Here is a 17,593-nt window from a genome sequence, read left to right as displayed (position 1 = left end):
GCCTCTGATCAGGCCAACGGTTTTACTTCAATAAGCACTGACACATTCCAGCTAAAGCATGTCCCTCTGTCATCTTCCACTCCTCCCAGCTCCACTTCACAGCAAAAATTCAGCACTAAACAAGGATGACTTGTTGGTACACAACCTTCAGGATGAAAGCAAAAATGTGTTTGTTTTCCTTGCATGGTCTGACATCCTAAGCTCTGGATAAATTTCACCTAGTGCAATCCAGCTGCCTTAACAGCTTGAGGAATGTGTTCTCCAATGTCAGTTTTGATCCCATCACTTTGGAAGCAGATTGTGACATTTCAGAGGTTTGTTTGCTGCCTTTCCGAGAGGGCTGACAGTACCTATCTATTCTGCTCAGAGCTGGCTCTCTCACAGGCTGTTTACATTTGATTGTTGGAGAAAATGTCAGGAATTATTTAAGGAGGAGGGCTATATAAACCTCAAAGCGAGGAGTCCTTGCATGCAGCACCCAGCTCAGAGCCCTCAAAAGGCTAACCATCCTTTGTGATCAAAAACGGGTTCTCCCCAGCTCTGTGATTCAGATTTAGGCTGCATCAGTCACAGAAGGGAACCAGCTGGAGTAAAGAATCATTGCTGTCACTCCATTTTATGATCAAGTTCTTTCACCTTAAAGCTGTGCTCTAAGGTTACACTGTCAAGATGCTGGTGGCTGTTTCTCAGTGTAAGCAAACTGTTCGATTTCGGCCTGTCATGGTTTCCTGGAAGCTGCTTTTGTTTTGAGCAGCTCGACCCAAATGGGCAGTGACTGAAAGGCTCTTTATTGCAGAGCCTCTCATCAGCTGCCATGATGGCTCTGAGACAAACACACAATGCCACTGCATGGGAGAGACCAGTTTTTGGATGGATTTCAAACTCTGATGTATCACAGAGAGCAATTCCCTGCCTTCCTCCGAACGGATTGCTGTGGGAGCCCATCCTCCCTGCTGGAGGATCAGAACAGAAAGCTATTTCTGAAGCTGTGGAAAGGCAAATCCCACCCCAAGGGCAGCAGCTGGAATGTCAGATTGCAGTGCTCCTCATCTGTGGGACTCTGTGACTTTCCTCAGCCCAAAGGCCATCCCATGACCACTAGCCTGGGGAAATAGGTGTGAAGCCTGAGACATGAGCTCATTTTATACTGTATTCCTTCTTGAGATGCACAATGCTGCAATGGATTCCAGAGAAATCCCTCCTGATTATGCAGTCTAGCCCTCTGGACACCACAGAACCTCACCTGAGCACTTGCCTTAAGACACCACACCTTCAGGAAAACACATCTTCTGGAAAGACAATCAGTTCATAGATAAGATTTCAAGTGGTAGAGAACCCACAGACCCTTAGCATTCTTTGCTCCAGATGGAAATATGGAGTGCTTTTTCCTGCATGGTGACTGGGAATGTTTTGACACTGTACAAGTGGTGATGAGGAGTGTAAAAGAAGCAGGAATGCTCAGGGCTTACAGAACCTGTGGCAATTCTAAGCTGCTTAGTGGTAAAGGAGACCTGATATTCAACATTGGGAAAAATTTCTAGCTACACAAAAAAGAGGAAAGCACTGGAACAAGTTTCAAGGGAAGTCAGGAAATCCTTGTCACTGGAAGCTTTAACAAATGAAGAAAATCAAAGTGATGGCACTTGCCAGGGTCAGGCACAGCCCAGATCTATTATGAATCCAAGCAAGGGCTGTGGAGTGAGCTACAACAAAACACACCCCCAGAGAAACACGAGCACAGAAAGGATCAGAATCATATTTTCTAGGAAACTTACCTGGAGTAACTCAAGGTCTGAGGAATCCTCTTGTCCAGGTACCATTTCTGTCAGCATTTCAGACATCACTTTTGTATTCCCACGAACAATATCCAGCTCACTGCGCAGCCGGGCAATCTAAATTGGGGTAACAAGACAGCAAAACACTGCATTATCTTTTAGTTGAAGCAGTTCATTTTCAAGAACTGACTTTGAGATATCTCTGGTTCTGTCTGACTTGATATCTCAGGCACCAGACATTCTAGCAGGAAAAAACCAAAAGAGATAAAAAGTTTACCCAGGAGAAAAGGAAGAGAAAAAGAGAAGAATTATCATCACAAACCCAGATGTGCTGTGTCTGTATGGAAGGGAAGCAATTGCAAACAGCACCTAAAGCCAGACCTTGGCTGTGGTGCCTCATTCCAGTGTGGGGAAAGATGTATATATTTTAAGTAGAATCTTTGGCTCTGAAGTTATCATTTTGCAGGGAGAAAAGAAAATCCTCTATTAGGGCATTTGCAAGGACTTGACTTCCTGCATCTGCAAGACATTCTGTGCCTTGAAAGGAGAGGGGCTAATGGGAATAACTGCTAAAATACTGCTGAGAGGGCTGGACCAGCAGATTGTGCTGCCATTACCAGGCCACAGAGACACATGCACAGCCCAGATTTTACAGTATAACAGGAAGAATGATTACTAAGTACAGCCAGACCTAGGAGACAAAGTCCAAAGGGTTAAAATGAAAGTTCCTCTGCTGATTAATTTCTAATTTGCTTTGCTGAAAGAGTCCCACTTGAAAGAATCAACATGCCAATACCTGTTCAGAGTTAGCAGTGATGGGACCAGTCACGTTCAAGGCTGGGGCCTGAGGAGCAGAATAGGCCGTTGGAGAGGACGAAGAGTAAGAACTGCTGCTCATCCTTTGCTGAGACTGGGAATTGTGCATATTTGCTGCAGGATCAACTTCAGGAACACTCTGCCACATCAGAAAGACAGGAGTTCAAAAGCTGAGCTGGGACAGCACTTGCTTTGTCAGCAACCTCAGGCCAAACAGGCTCAAATATAGAACATAATTGCACCTTGTGGGAAAGGTCAGTGCAGCTACTAGAAAAGACTGGCAGCTCCAAAAATCTTCCATGCCCATCTCTTTTGACCCAACCCACAAGCATTTAAGTCCATTTAGTTTTACAAGAGAAGTGAGAAGCAAAATAAAAACAAGAGGCAAAGAGAAATAATCATAAATTCTTTTAAACTAGGAATTAAGTTGCAGGCTTCCAAAAAATGATGTGATACGTAGATACTGAATTTAATTAACCTTGACACAAGAATTGTAATCTCTCAGTCCTTGATCACTTGCATTTGCTGCTTCAAAGATTCATTAACTTCAGTTTTCAGAGTGAATAATCAGAACACCTGTGATCATTAAGTTACTTCCAAGCAGCAGTTCTGTTGACTTTCCAGACCTAACTTCCAGAGGTGTAAAGTCCTCACATTACTGTGGGATCAGAGAGATTCAGATTCTGTACACCCCTAATAGACAGGCAGACCTTGGCTCAGGGTTATCACCAAAAGAAGCAGCCACACTTTTGAGCAAAAGAAGTAAATCTCAATCATAAATCCTGCTGGGCTCTCTTTGAAGAATTTAGTTGCATTTGTTTGGTGGTTTTATGGTACAAGATTAAATGTTACAATTTACAACTCCTCAGATTGATGATTGACTCAAGGGAGGAGATAGCTTATCAGTCTGTATTATGCCCCTCTTACATGCCCTTTCACTATTAAAATGTCCTTCCAGGAGTGAGAAAATGAGCCAAATTCAGATAAATGGGAGAGGAAAAATGAGTAGTTATCCAACTACTTAGACATCCTGGGAAAACACGCCTGGAATTGCAAGGCTGTAGCTTACCCTCTGTGGTGTGTGTATTGGAGACAGAGCATCGAGATCTGCCATGGGGAACTCGATGCCTTTCCTCTTGAGTTCTTCATAAATATGCACTACTCCAGTTAAATCGGGGCTACTTCGGAAGGCATCAGCCCAAGCCTGGAAAACACGAGGGATGATCCATAAACCTTTCAAATGAAGCTCCAGCCCCACCATGACCTCAGATACTGACTGTAAAAGCTTTCAAAGATTTCAGCTTCAAAGGAAAACTGGAATCATCAGACCTGGTCTAAAAGATCCTTCAAATATTAAGACAGTCACCCATACATTTTATTCAGATATAAAACAGACAGGAACCCAGTGCAGAGTAGCTCTGAGTAGCTCCTGACATCACCAAAATCTGTGAACATACATGAAAGGCTTTTCCCATCTCCTCTCCTCAGCAGTGACTGATGCTGATCTTTGGCATATTGTACAGCAAATGACCCACCAGAAAAGGTCTGTGTGAAAGATTCAACAGATCTAACCAAAATTCCCAAAGCTGTACAATCATCTCAAGTAATCTCCATTCACTTTGTGAAACATCCTCATTTGTTGCCAAAGGAAAAAACAGAGCAACCAAGTTGTCTTCAGTGTTTTATTTGGACCAGACTTAAATTTTAAAAAAAGATCCTTTCTGAGGTTCTTGTCCTGTGAAAGAGACAGTCCCCTGAGCAGCAGAACTAATGACGCCTGGGCTCTGACAGAGCATATCCAACACTCAAGACACCCCAGTGTGGCACAAAGGATGAGTTTAAAAGAGAGAAATTCCCACAGCCAGAACATTCATAATATCTCTCCTGCATGAATTCTCTGGTGTCTAAAAAGACTTCAATTCACGTTTGAGCTTTTCCTTCAGTGGGAGTCCTAAGTGCTTCTCTTGGCTAGCCAGCCTCCTGCACTCACGAAGCTACTGGGAGCACAGCATGCTAAAAGCCTCAACCCCTCTCACTTGTGTTGGAAATGAACCAAATATTAAAAAGGTAGAGGAAGGAAAAACTGAAATACTACGACTCAATTAAAAAATGAAGCATTCCACAAACCCCCACATGTGTGGAGCAGGGTATCAGTGTGCTGGATCCAGAACTACTGCGAGACGCACGTGGGCTCAGAACTTAATTCATTTAGTCATCACTTTTACACTAGCTCTTTGACTATTTTTTGCTTTAAAAGCTCTTTGAGCCATTTTTTATATTTGAGAGAACAGAAACCCAAGATAGAAAAGTAAGATAAAAAATAATATTAATTTTTAACTTGCATTCCTATCCTGTTCAATTCTAAGAGAGCATTTCCTACCATCTGCGCCCAGGAGACAATCCATTATCAGGTGCAAGCAGACAATCCTGGGTTTGCTTCTCAGCTTTGTTAAGAGTAAATTAACTGCATCAACTGTTCTGATGCAGTGCAAGTCCAAACAGCCCTGCATGAGCCAGAGAAAACAGCTCTGACAGCACACAGCTATTGTTTCCTTGGAACTGACCTTCCAAAACATCCCCAATTCTGATGGAGGTTTTGACTGCACAAGTAACTCCACCTTTGCCATTTCACTGCCTTTTCAATTTACATCAGAAGCCATCTGAATGATGCTTCTACATAATGGTGTTCACCACTTCAACTCTATTTGCAAGCAAAAGTGAAAAGTGTTAGGCAAGGAATGTTCTATTTAATAATCATCACTCAAAAGATACTTAGAGGCAAAAATATGCTGCATTCTGTCACCAGTTTTTAGTGAAGCTTGTTTGTCCAGGAGGAAGAATGCATCCCCTCTTTCACTGGCTTCCTGTGGATTTTGCAAAATGATCTCATTTCATCTGCACTCCACCTTTTAAAAATATTCTCTCTTCTGCAATTCTCTTCCCTGGAGAAAGGAGACACTTCCATTTGTATTCTTCTTCACCTGAGCTGGGAGCATTATCTACATTAGTGTGTCTCAGAGGTCACAAGCAGGACAGGCACTATTGTCCTAAGTGCTGTCTACACACATTGTAAGACAATCCCTGTCCTAGACAGCTTACAACCCAACCAGGCAGCTGCAATATCAGCTCTGCTTTATGGATAAAGAGCTATACTAGAGCTTAGGAGACCTGCCCATTGTCCAAACACGTGTAGGACAGAGGGGAAATTGAATTCAGAGCTTCTATAACTTTGGGCCAGATTATCAGATGTAGATATTTCAGGATAAATCCCACAGTGTGCCCAAACGGGTAATTTAAATACCATTGTAAATCAGCCCCCTAAATTGGGGACCATCCCAGTGTTTGGACACTGGATGACAGGCCAGCTCTTACCAGGGGCACAGTGACAAGGAATATTTCCAAGGCCTCCTAGCAAGGTGAAGAAGGAAGGATAAGCACTGTGTAACATATGCTAATTCATGTACACTGGGAAATAGGTTGAGAAAGTGAGACGCAAGATGCTCAACATCTCAAAACAAGTCTCTAGATAAGAAACTGGATGGCAGCTTTATCTACCCTTTTTATGGAAAGGCCCATGAATTTCCCAGCTGTGTGCCTGAAGATGTGTGCTGTTTGTACAGTTCTCTTGCATGCTTCCAAGTCTGGGCTATTAATCCTCTCATTTCCGTTCTTATTAATTCCCCAATAAAAAAACCTGGATATAGAAAGGGATAAATACAATGTTGGTGGGACAAAGCTGAGATCAGCCCTCTGGGACGGGGCTAACTCCAACCCCAGGGAGCTCTCCAGAGCACAGCCTAAGCTGAGTGAAGCTGTCACGAGGTATTTTGGGGGTGTGTGTCCATAGGGCACCTGGGATGAGTGGCTGCCATCACTCTTACAAACTTGTCAGGCAATCTGGAAAACAAAGTCCCCTGCCACCTCCAGCTAAAGAGACACGTACAGAACCCACCCACAGGCAACCTTCATCATTTTCAGGCTTTTTATATCAAAAGGCATTTAGTACCCAGAGTGAGGCTTTTAGCTCTACTGCACTAAGTCTCCTCAGATAAAGCTCTGTTTAATACACTGAGGCAATGACTGTGGCTTTCTGATTATGTTACAAATACTCCCATCTTAGCTGCATTCACCACTGGGAATCCATTTAAACCCAGAGCCCAGCAAAACCAACATTCCCTAAAATAACATGGAAACACACCCAGTTTGTCTTTATGAGACAGTTTTTAACCTCATCTCCTGGTCACTGCATGCATCCACTCTCCCACCAAGGGAGGCAGAAACCTGAGGGCTCAGTCAGATGCACAAGAATTGCTTTTAATAATTTCATTAATTTTGTGCTATTTTTTTGAAAAGCCACAAAATCATATACCAGAAATAAAGGGACCCCAAAGACCCCAACTCAATGCCCATTAATTCCACCACCCTACCTATTTCCCGTTTGAAAATCACTTATTTACATTGTCATGCTCTAAGGATGCCCTATCCCTGTATCCAAATAAAAAATAAAGCAGCAGAAATCCAAGTGCATGCTTTGCCATAAAAATCAGAAGTATATCTGGCAAATGATGCTGTGCATTTGTAAATACCTCCCCACAAGGAACACTGCAGCAGGTTTATATCATTTTAAATACGCAGTGTCTTTTAGTCTCTGGTGTATGCAGTAGCCTGTGGAGGCTTAGTGATAAAGCTTCCTATAATTGTCAGATTTCCTCCAGGCAGGCACCAATGTTTCCTCATGTGTGGCTAATGGTTTGTGGAATTAACACGGCTGTTTATTGTTGTGCTGCACAGAAGGAGAAGTGGCAGACAGGCCCATGGCTGAACTTCCCACTGCAGGCAAGGATCTGACAGTGTGCTTTTACTGCACAATAACCACAGAAAAGACACCAAAACCATTTTAATTCCTATATGGTCATTTACTTTTCTATAACCATCTTTGAAAGGAATGCAGAATGCTTTCAAATGGGGGGAAACAGCTCCATTTTCCGGTCAGGGAAACAGACACAGAAAGGCAAGTGTTCTGCAGCTGACACCAAAAGCACAATCCTCTGAAATCTCCTGGCCTCAGATGACAAGCTCATCACCGAGGCAAGTCTCCAGCTTCTAGATATGACTGTTAAATTGCAAAAGCATCCATTTACCTTTTATTAAATCCCCCTGTTTTAGTGTGGTACCTCTCTGACTAGAATCCAGACAGCCCTCCCTGGATAAAATATCTATGTGTGTACATGTCTGCTTTTCCCCACCAATCTGGATATATTGTTTGAGTTTATATATAAAAAACTTGCCAGATTTTTAACGATGACAGCATGTTTAGTGATGCGTAGCATCGAAGCAGACAGTCCTTATTTCAGGCAGCAACATATGGAAGCAGAGACAAGCTGTGTACCTGAATCAGTGCTAGGACTTTATCCTGTACTATAGTGGGGGGGTTGTTCTTGGGTGAGATGATTTTCACCAGAACTCCATCGATGAAGTCACGGTTTGCCACCAAGACATGGAAGCGATGGCCACAGTTCTTCACACAGGTCTCCAACACCTACACACACAAAGAAAACCCAACATTCATTGTTGGAGCAAAGCTTGATCACACACACACAGCACCTGGTTTTTAAATTTATTTTAGATGTTTTGATGGGAGGGCAAGAAGATAGAGGGGAGATTACATTTATACTCTTACTACTCTTCTTCCCCAGTTTTGCCAGAAGACTTCTCTACACACACATTCAGCTGTACCTCACCCACTGTTAACATATCGGGCATTTTTGTGATCCATCTTTCCTATTTTCAAGGTAAAGAAATAGAAAGTTTCTTTGTCTTCAAAGCAGAACTTTCCAGCCAGTGCAGCTGAACAGCCAAGTACACAGCAGCACATCAGGAGCAGGTAAGACAGAGGACATCCTGTCACAGTGAGATATTATCGTGCTGTGCCACTCCACCATTTTCTATGTGCCTGGAACACAGCTGGACCCAGTTGCTCCGAGCTATAAGCCATGTTTTAGAGTTGGGAATTCAGGTGAATGATCTTCACTCATTCAAAACACTCCCCTGTGAATGCTCTGACAGGTTATACTTTGACACATTTTCCCCCTGCAACCTAGCTGGAGGCACCTTCCACTTGCCATTCAACTGCCATGGAAGAACAGCTGTTGATTTCTCTCTGAAGAACATGATTAGCATGGAGATAAATCCAACGCGTCACTTCTCCTTACAGCCATGCCTAATAACCACTGCGGCTCTGTACCGAGGAATCTGTAATTACTCTCCTCCTTCAGCCACTTTCATCAGCCATGATGACACGGGCTCATTCCTGATGGATTTTGCTCTTTCCTGCACAATGGATAATCTCATGGTTTGGACTTTGGTAATCTGTCAAAATGACAATCCAGGATAGGAAATGGCAAGAAGACAGAAAGTACGGTTACGCCTCGTGAGGGAGATGCAACAAGAGCTCTGTGAAAGAATCATGCAGATCACCTCCCCACAGCAGGAAAACTCGATCTAGTTACTGCCAGAGCCCAGCACCCCACTCAGGAGGGCTGCACTACCCAGGAAAGCTCCAGCTAAAGCCATCAGCAGGAAAGGTCACTGCTAAATTATCCCACACCTTAGCAGTGCTGTCTGAATGCACAGAATATAATTTACACTTTATTGAGTGAAATTAGATCAGCATAAATTAATGCATTGTCTCCTACAGAGATTCATTCACAAGGGAAATTGTGCATCAGCTACTTATGAAGCTGAAAATATGGCAAGTTCATCATCCTCACTTGCAGACACGTCCACAGCTGTTGCCTTGGAGTGGAGGAATGGTTGGACACAGGGAAATGAGAGTAGAAAGGAAAACCTCAAAGAGTAACAGACCCATTTGAGCCACTTTAACTCTCCTCAGTCAGTACTTGGGATGAATAAGAGCCACGAAAAGAAGCAGAAATCAATTGAGTTGGAAAACCACTATGCAAAGCTTCCAGCAGCTCTCCCCAAGGAAGTGAGGAGGCAATTGGAGAGAAGAAAAGGGCAGAGCAGTGGCTGTTAAAGGAAATAGTGTGTACATTCAAGAGAGTGCCAGGAAGAGGAAAATGACAAAAGGGTTCTGCCCTTTGAAGCATTCCAGCCTGCCCCCACTCACCGTCAGCGCCAGCATGACCTCTCTGTAATTTTTGTTTCCATTCAGTCTCTTCTTCAGCGCTCGAATGGCATCCTTGGGCCTGAAGGAGAAACACACCATTTTAACAGACAGCTCAGACAGGCTTTTCACATCCCATAAACTGTGGGAAAATGAATCCTTTGCCATTTCCAGCTGGACATAAGAATGTGGGTTAATTTCAGATCATCTGACTATAACCAAACCAGGGTTATGGAGAAATACGTGAGGAGACAAGGCACCACAGAAATCAAGACAGGAGGAATGCCCCAAGTCTCCAAAAATTCAGGCTGTTGATTAGGCAGACTGACAGCCACTCTGACAAGCCCAGGGAATAAGAGCAGTGATCAGTTCTCCTGCAGACTGCAAGCAGCAAAGCTTTCTGGTGCTGGAGGTGTGGCAGGAAAGCTGTCTACACAAACACCTGAAATTAAAGGCATTCCAAAGAGAGACCCCTGCTGAAAAACAAAGGTGGCACCCTCTCCAAAAAGTTTTTCATGCCAGCCCTCCCAAGCAGAGACTGACCACAGAAACTATCACAGAATCATTTGAGTTAGAAAGGCCCTCTTAGGTCTTTGAGTGCAACCATTAACTCAGCACTAAGCCCACCACTATACTACATCCCAAAATGCCACATCCATGTGCTTTTTGAATGCTTCCAGGAATGGTGGTTCCACCACTTCCCTGGGCAGCCTGACCCACTGCCTGACCACCTTTCAGTGAAGAATTTTTTGCTAATACATCATCTAAATAAGTTGCTCTCCTGGCACAAGTTGAGGCCATTTCCTCTCCTCCTGAATCCTACAGGTACTCATCATACAGTATTTTCTGAGAGCAGGAGAGGTCTAAGGAGCAGGAAAACCAAGCAACTGATCTGCAAACTGCATTCACACCATGAGCATCTGTCCCCAGCCTCACTGCACCTCCTCACATGCTGAGTACAACCAGAGGAAGATTGTGTTCAGGGACCTTTCCAAGTCTGCTGAAATGGCACATACCCTTCTTCTGTCTCGTTGATAATGTCACAGATCTCCATGTTAAGTGTCCAGTCTTCACTCTGCAAAGAGCCATCTGTGGCCTTTTCTGTAAAGTAAAGAAAAATAAATCTTTTCATATCTTCCTGATTAGGTCTATACCTCAATCCATCTTCAGTTACTCTGAGCTGAAACTATTCAGTAACAGACAGAAAAAAACAAATCCCTGCTGACAGTAAACAATGTCAATCCTTCCATCCTGGTTTTAGGGATCAGCATAGAGGTTTCCAGACAGAATCAATTATCCCTCCAGCCCACATATATGGGCTGTTCTTCAAAGACTCCTGAATTCCTGGGAGAGTAGGAAAATGTCAGCTAATTCAAATTTAAACTCTTCAGATGCTGCATTGCTGGCAAGTTATGAGCTAGGAAAATATCCCCCCAAACCAGTATGACCTCCTCCCTGTTTCAGCAGATAATACCTCCACATGGATTGAGGGAGGAAAAATAGCAACCTGGAGAGAGAATTCAAGGAATTTCAGCATGAAAAGACCCACTAGCATGAGAAAACATTTAGCACGTAACAGTTCAGGTCATGGTATCATGACATCTGTCCCATGCTATGTCCCTCTCCATGCTGGGGCTCTGTACACACCTCTCAAGCTCTGCCTTCCTCCCAGACCTTCCCTCACTATTTTTGTGGCAGGTTAAGTCACTCTGGCATCACTCAATTCCCAGGGAAGGATGACCTATAGCACTGTGACAGTGGCAGATGCCAACTGCTGGCAGTTTAATTTATAGACGTCTGCAGGAGTAGCATAACCATAACTTGTAGTAATCAGTTGACAAGAACTATTTCCTCCTTGGGATTTCCTCCTAAATCAATATAGTTCTGTCTAGCAGTGCCTGGAACATCCCTGGAATTTTTCACACTCCTCACTTGCAGTATTCAAATCCTATCTGCTACCCACACTCAGGAATGATGTCAAGTTGAACATAAAAGCCTGTCACTAGAAAGATCTAAAAAGGGGACCTTTGGGCCAGGCATGACCTTCTCTAAATTACTCTGGGCTTTTCTACAGATCCCTGGCATCCAATGCTGGAAGGCAAAGGGGGTAAGCAAACCCACTTTTAAACATTTCAAAGCAGAAACAAAACCACAGGTACCATCTTCTCCAACTTTCCTTCTGTCTACATCTAACCCCAATCTGTACCCCAGCACAGGGCAGACTTTGGAAAGACCAGGCTCCAAGGACTTCACACATCTCTTTTTGTTTACCAACAGTGGTTTTTTCCTATTAATATTTCCATCACTGTGACTGAGGATACAGATGCCCACAGGCCATAATTATGGGACATTGTTTAGGGAAAGACTGTGCCTGGGTAATTCAAATTTCAGTGACTTGTCTACACCAAAATCATGGTTAAAGCAGCTCCACCAAGGACAGCAATTACAGAAGTTTGAGAAAAACCAGACAGCTATGCAAAACCCCAGAAGGGAGAGCTGAACAGAAGGGAGAGGACACCATGGAAAAGGAGATTATGGAACAGGAAAATATTTGTTACAGACTTCACTTCTCATTCTGAGAAGCAGCAGTGCAGTATAATCATTTGGGAGGGAATGGAGCCTGAAAATCTCCCAGCTGGATCTTTTTCAGCCATCACCACCTCATGGTAAAGTTCACTTTGGTCAATGAAAAGTCTTTATGCTTGAGAGATGCACAGCTTCCATAACGTCCAATAAATACTGGACAGGTTACTGAATATTTTTAATTTACTGCATTTAGAGTGAAGGCAGAGCTGTTTAATGTTTTCTAAGATACAGGAATTTATCTTTGTGTAAAGCTGCTTGTAAGAATCACTTCTGTTAGTTGTTTTGTGCTCTTACAGCCTACATATGGTTTTATTGCTACAGAATGTGATCTGCCTTCACCTCCATATAATGCTTATCAGTTAAGAAAACATTTTATTCAACATTAGAAAAAACCCTTAACATTCAGAGATAAAAATAAAAAACATCACTACATCTGATCTGCTAGAGAAGGTGATCCCCAGAGCTGCAAAGGATTTACAAGCCAAATGCTCCAAAATAAGATTGTGCTTTACATAGAGAGTATTCCTTAAGCTGGGCACATCATTTGTTTCCTTGATCTTAAACTATATTAAGAAATTTGTGTGTTCTTGACAGTATTTGGCATCAGGCAGCAACTTAGCAATGTTCAGTCTCTCTGGTCTGCTATAATCACTTTTTATATATGATTTTGGGAAATGCTGAAATGCTGATCCTGCACAAAGTTGTGCTGGCAGCCAATTCACTCGCTGGTCTTGTAAAACCCATGGAGTTAAGGCTTATTTTGACAAAATGTGGATATGGGAGCACTCCATAGGTAAAAAAAGTGGTATTTTGAAGATAGCAGAGTGAAGAGATGCTGCTGCAGCACTGTACAGAGGTTAGCACTAGAATGCTCATCTGTGGTGCCTGATAACCTTGGTCATATTCCCTTTTTGAGATACTCCAGGAAAAACAAAATCCCCTTTCTCCCAAAAAACTTGGTTACTACCTTTTTATTTTTGCATTTCTGCATACAGAGCTGAGACTGTGTGGGTTTAAGACATAACAGTTGCCTTCTTGAGAAATAGTTCTTTTCCCCTTGGGTAATTTTTAATTCGAGTAAGAGTCAGAAGCTAATTTTAGTCTCTTCTTCAGCAACAGAGAGCACACGAGCACTTGTCATCTGGAGTTGTGTGTCCTTTGTAGGGTGTGTGACCCAGATTTGCTGCTGCAGTGCTCTCAGCTGTACAAAGGAGTTCACTGGCTGCAGAGAAGGTTTGGGTGGGATTTGCCTGAAGAGCTGCATTGTGCTGCGACGAATTGAAAGCCCGCAGAGCTCTTCTAGAACCAAAACACAGCAGGTTGTAATTCTGGATTTCTAGTGAAACGGCTCTGCCTGTACTCAGCTGTAGGAGAATCCCTACCCAACACAGCCAAAATGCAGGAAATTAAAAATACTCAATAACCTGTCCAGTGTTTCATGGACACTTTGGAAGGCTCCTCCTCAAACAGCACCCAGATACAGCTGACAAGATTAAACAGATTTTGGAAACTAACACAGAACAGCAAAGGAATGGCACACAAATCATGCAAATCCCCTTTGAAAGAGTAATCAGTTCCTCAACCTCTTCCACACCCATTAAAAGGCACCAGTTCATTCACATATGAACTCTGGAATGTGACCAAAGGATTCCAGGGTGCAGTAAGAAATGTTACGAGGGAAGGTGATGAGGAGGAGTTTGCCTTGAACTGAAGAGTTTATGGTAGAGTTTAATTGCATCACAGAAGGGCTGGCAGCTCCCAGCCTGGTGCCAAGGGCTCCTTGCACAGCTCCTGCCTCAGGAGCAGCTCTGATGAGCACTGGGATAATGCTGGGTTTGTGTCTCACACAGAGACATGATACCACCAGTGAGATTATCAGAAAGTCTCTCTCTGAAACAAGATGCTATCAGTTCCCACCACGTGTCCCAAATTAAAGCATAAATGTTCTGGTGGGAAGAAAGACAATCTGGCACTCCATGCCTGACACACAGCAGACCTTGGGCACTGCATATGCACACACACAGCATCAGCTTATCTGTAGTCTGTGAGGAAAAGGAGAAAAAATGGTGCTATTTTTTTCATTCACACCTTCCCTCTGAGATCCAACTCTTGTGGCCGCATTTCCACGCTCTGCCAAACGGCAATATCAGCATTTCCCTGCTCATACTGAAATCCTGTATAATTTACAGCACCCAGAGGGTTCAGCAGTGTAAAGTTCCCAGTACAAACAGTCTCAGTGCACACACCCCCAGCCGAGCCTCTGCCCAAACAACCTGCTCCGACCTGAGATGTCAGCACAAGGAAACCAGGTCAGAAATTCCCGTACAATCACCGTGTAACAAACAGGTTACACAGGGCAGGGCAGCAATTAGCTTCTAAATGCAGGAAGAAAACAGAAGAACTTTTATCACCCATCCTGCAACCAAGGCAAAAGCGACCTCCCAGAGAAACACCAACACTGGTTATCCTCAAGAAGCTCCTCTCTGCTCTCTTCAATCCATAGTACTGCTCCATCTGCATGTTTGTACAGCTGAGATTGGAATTCTGACTGCTGGAAGCACTGAGAGCAGCTATTCCAGCCTGAATGATGACAGCACCAGGCTAAAAATCTCTCCAAAAGTCCATCTATAAGTACCAGTAAGTCTTTATGGTGCTGTAGAATGGTCTTGGGAGAAAAGGCAAAAGGGAAAGTTAAATGCGGCACTTGCTAGAAATAACATGAAATGGAAACAGCACAACTGCAGTTTTCTGTTTGAATATCAGAATCTCATGAATGAACAGATCCTTGTGTTCAGAGAACTCACAGTTTTCTCTCTTGGGTCTTCTCCAGATGTTGCTTCAGAGACTCTCAATTCATACATTTGGGATGAACTACACACACAAAACCACCTTCTATTTATGCAAGAAACATGCACACCAGTGCATTGTGTTACAGAGATCCAAAACCAAGAAAGCTCCAAGTCCAAACTTCTCCCCTTCCCTCCAACAGTGTTTGGTGTTCAAATAGCACAAAACATCTTAGGGTTTGTGGTTGTTTTTTTCTTTTTTGCTTGCAAGTTCATAAGATTGCACATCTTAGATCTTTGTCTTGTCTCTTAACAGTCCACCTGCCTACCAGCTGTGCTCCACCACTGAAATTAGCAAATCAAACAGCCAGATATGTTATATTTCACTCTGCATAATAAAGATCAGAAGGAGCCACAGTATCAGCAGGTTTTTGCTTCCATCCTGCTGGCTCCCCTCCCTTCAATGCAGCGTTGCTCTCTCAGAAGCGAGGGGCATCTGCTGAGGGTAAAAGCAAAATGCTTTTACAGACTGGGCTTCCAGGAAAATAGCAAGAGTTTTGCAAGGCAATGCAAACCAGACAGGATTGCTCAAACGAATGGGACAATGACATCTCTGAGCTGTAGCCTATAGAACTGTGTTACACTTCAAAGCACCATTACATTTCGTGACTGCAGTTGTCTCTCTTGGATTCAATCATCAATGACCCCCACAGCACCATCAATAAGATCCAGGAAAAGACCATACAGAGGCCATGGAAACGTATTTCAGCTGTCCAAGCAAAATGAAGATAAGACCAAAGACCCCCAGCACTCAAAAAGCTGCTGAGTTCCAGGCATTTCACTTGGGAGACACAGACACACTCAAATAACACACTTGGATACTCCTGGACCCAACAGTCTATTCTTGTTTCTCTGTATTTGCTTTTAAAAAGACAGTCACGGCCACTTAGACATTATGGTAACCAACAGGAGGATTGTTCCTTTTTATCAAAACACTCCTATTAAAATATAAATGTGACTCATTCAAAATTCAAGATCAAAACTCAACTCTGGAGTGACTTACTCATAAAACCCTGCCAGCTTCTTTGTTAGAGCGCGCAGCTCCAAGAGCATTTTTCAATTAGCCACCTCACTGCTCCAAGTCCTTTTTCTACATTCCTTATTTCACACTGCTCTGAAAATGCTGAGCTTCACACTTCCCAGGAAAAAGGCAGTCAGCTAGAACAAACGGGCTCAATCTGAACAGCAAAGCACTACAGAAAACGTGATCTGGGTTGGACTGCTGCAGCACCGGCCACCACTTGTCATGACCACTGTGATTTTTCACTTGGTTTTTAGCTATGCTCACGCTAAAACTCTTTGGGATCAAATAATTTATCTTCCATTCATTGTTTTGCCAAAGTTTCTGGTGCTGAATAAATGAATAGTTGGTAATGGCTGCAGAGTCTGTGTTAAAATAAAATAAAGAGACTCTGTGGACAGGCACACGTGCAATCCTAAAGAGTATTTAGCTCGAGTGCTGTTGGAAGGCACAGCAGTAAACTGGGAACTGTCATTTTCTCCAATTAACTTTCAGGTTTTCTTCTTTTTGAAGGTGCCACCCAAATGCCAAACTTCCTCCAACCCGGTTTCCAGATCACACATACAATCATGAATATATAGTACATAATTACTGTGCCTTTTTAAGGACCTCATGGTACTCACAGTCATGCTACAACATTCTCGTGATTTAGATATGCTGCAGAAAAAAACATCACCCACAAATTCAGCCTCTCAGGTGCAGGAACCTCCAGGTGATTAACTGAGCATAGCTGCACTGCAGGGTCAGAAGCAGAGCAAGGTGAATGGATTAAGATATATTAAACAAATATTAACAGCTGTACAACAAAGAAGACTTTTCTTTCATACTCAGATCAGAGCTTCACCTGAACAAAAAGAAAACCAAAACAGAAAGCCTTATAATAATATCAGAGCAGGCAAGGGAACATATCAGCATGGCTCACTTAGTTTATCTCATCTCAAAGGTCTTGATACATTTGCAGGGTGTAAAACCAGTTGGACCTTCCCATCTGCAATTGTATTGCACAAGAAAGGCCTGGCAGGACAACCTGGTCCAGGCAGCTTCTGTGCTCAGATGTCTCTCATCTCAGGCATAAATGGTAGTTTAGTCACAGTCCTTAAAAGCATTTGGAAGCTGGATCCCAAGCAGAACGGTGTGTTTCTATACAATAAAGACTTTTGTTATGAATCTTCTCCCTGAAGTTCCCCCATCAGCAGAAATTGTTGCTGCTGACAGCAAACTCCACTGAATGACATGTGTATGTGAGTTGCTCTCTTCCAAAACAGATGGCAGAGAGACACTACTGCTTCTTTAAAACACACTGAAATCCATCTGACTTCTCCATTCTACACAGCTTTAGAAACAAAGCACAGAAAGCCACCTTCCTCCCATGCCCTGACACTCATCAGAGCTCCCATGTTGACCCATGTACTGTAAATAACTG

General features: G+C 43.2%; 1 protein-coding gene across 4 annotated transcripts in view; it reads right to left on the bottom strand.

The window, feature by feature from the left end:
* The window catches only part of TOM1L2 (target of myb1 like 2 membrane trafficking protein), a 56,778-nt gene that overhangs the window by 27,040 nt on the left and 12,145 nt on the right, over window positions 1-17,593 (bottom strand). For all 4 annotated transcript variants that reach the window (XM_071443833.1, XM_071443834.1, XM_071443835.1 and 1 more), the window contains exons 2-7: window positions 10,734-10,818; window positions 9,721-9,799; window positions 7,981-8,130; window positions 3,661-3,795; window positions 2,572-2,730; window positions 1,776-1,892 (exon numbers count right to left, since the gene is read on the bottom strand). In XM_071443833.1, coding sequence (XP_071299934.1) covers window positions 1,776-1,892; window positions 2,572-2,730; window positions 3,661-3,795; window positions 7,981-8,130; window positions 9,721-9,799; window positions 10,734-10,818 — 725 coding nt within the window. The remainder of the gene's footprint in view (window positions 1-1,775; window positions 1,893-2,571; window positions 2,731-3,660; window positions 3,796-7,980; window positions 8,131-9,720; window positions 9,800-10,733; window positions 10,819-17,593) is intronic.

Source organism: Agelaius tricolor, unplaced genomic scaffold (genome assembly GCF_023055355.1).
Source record: "Agelaius tricolor isolate 1412-34295 unplaced genomic scaffold, bAgeTri1.0.p SCAF_19, whole genome shotgun sequence".
In the NCBI taxonomy this organism is placed as follows: domain Eukaryota; kingdom Metazoa; phylum Chordata; class Aves; order Passeriformes; family Icteridae; genus Agelaius; species Agelaius tricolor.
The sequence above is the reverse complement of the archived record's forward strand: the minus strand, read 5'-3'. Positions and strand labels throughout refer to the sequence as shown.